Raw genomic sequence first — 1,628 nt, 5'->3', positions numbered from 1 at the left:
TGATATATAATATAATGTGTATTGTTTATTTAGTAAATTCTACTAGTTTAGAGATTTTAATTTTTTTTTTTGTAAAATTTAAAAGAAAAATTCAATAAATGTTACTACACCCAAAAATGCTGTTTTTCAGTGCAGTTCACTGAGCTTCTTGTCTTTGTTTCTAATGTGTGGATTTCAGGATTTGGGGATATCGAAGGTGGGTCATATGAAGAGAATCCTGCAGGGAACCAAGGAGCTGGCCAAAGCTTCAATGGTTGACCTCTGAACTGGGAGAAAGCTGCCGGAGAGGGGAACAAACAAAGCCTGTRACGTGAACGGACACTTTGACAGCGTCTCAGGCAGTGGGGGAGCAGACAGGTACTCCTCTGTTCAGAAAGCCTCGGTGGTGTTGAAGACAAGATGCATTTAAACGTGTTTGTGCCAAAACGACAGTGAACCTGTGAGAAGGTTTGAATGAAGTCATGGAGCAACTAAAGCCATTTCTAAGCTCTAATCCCTCTCATAGCACGTCATCAGATATGCAGACGAGCAGTCAGACGACCAGAGGTCTTTGTGACAAACAAGTAGCAAAATGAGAACTTCCATGATGGTTGGTTCAGTTTGTTCCTGTGAAACATCACTGACAGAACATAAACATCACATGGTCTGCAGGTGGGGAACAGTTAGACTATGCTTGTTCATCTTTAAGTATCTTTACATTGCATGATTAGTGTCTTGGTTTTATCTGTGCTAAATAACACTTGAACCAGTTTACATGACTTAATAAGTATTGCAATGCTGATTGTTTCTACTGAAAGCCTCCTTTTTGATCTAAACATTAAGTTTAGTTTGATTACTTTTGAATTTAATTCATTTTGTTTGCATGATAGTGATGTGTCCAAAATCTCTGTTAAGTGCCATTCTCTGTCATTTGGTGTAAAATGTGATTTATTAGCAGTAAAATAAGACATTTTTGCTGAGTTCTGAATGAACAGTTAGTGTAAACAGACTCTATGGGTGTGAAATACATTGTCTTGAAWAAGTCTCCATACATTTTGAACTCTTGAACATTTTGTCATGTTACAACTATAAACTTTGAAGTATTTCACTGGGATTGTATGTAAAACCAGTGGAGTTTACTGTAAAAGTGAAGTGGAAGCTGTGGATCTCTACAGCTCTTTGTCTACTTCTCAGATTAATGCTCTCCTTGGTTGACTTGTTTGTCCATGAAGGTTTTCAGTTGTGCCATAATTTCCTTTTCTGAATGATGGTTAAAACAGTTCTCCATGAAACSTTCAAAGCTTAGGATGTTTTATAACCTAATCCTGTTTGAAATATTTCAACAACTTCATCCTTGAAGTGTCTTCTGTTTTTTTTAGCTTTCATGATGCTGTTTTCTCTTTAATGTWTCTCAGGTCCTCTCAGAAACACCTGCTTTATACTGATATTTAATCACACACAGGTGGACTGTAGTTACTAATGAGTGACTTTTGAAGGCAGGTGCTTCAACTGGATTTTAGTTCTGGGCTGAGAGTAAAGGTATTTAACACAAACGTCTGGGCTGCTGTTTGTAAAGTTACACAGTCAGAAATTACCACCAATATTTTTGTTTTATTTAGAGTTTTATAAGAAAAAAAGATCAGATTTAT

General features: G+C 36.5%; 1 protein-coding gene across 2 annotated transcripts in view; it reads left to right on the top strand.

Moving 5' to 3' along the window:
• Nucleotides 1-1,610, top strand: part of dgkh (diacylglycerol kinase, eta) — a gene marked incomplete at its 5' end in the record, with an annotated part of 71,814 nt that extends 70,204 nt beyond the window's left edge. Inside the window, 1 exon segment of one of the 2 annotated variants that reach the window (XM_014027069.1) lies at nt 179-1,610. In XM_014027069.1, coding sequence (XP_013882523.1) covers nt 179-265 — 87 coding nt within the window. 2 annotated transcript variants of the gene reach the window in all.
• Nucleotides 1,611-1,628: the final 18 nt, after the last annotated feature.

The sequence above is a fragment of the Austrofundulus limnaeus genome, unplaced genomic scaffold (assembly GCF_001266775.1).
Source record: "Austrofundulus limnaeus strain Quisiro unplaced genomic scaffold, Austrofundulus_limnaeus-1.0 Scaffold613, whole genome shotgun sequence".
NCBI lineage: Eukaryota > Metazoa > Chordata > Actinopteri > Cyprinodontiformes > Rivulidae > Austrofundulus > Austrofundulus limnaeus.
Note: the sequence above shows the minus strand (reverse complement) of the source record. Positions and strands in the feature narration are given on the sequence as shown.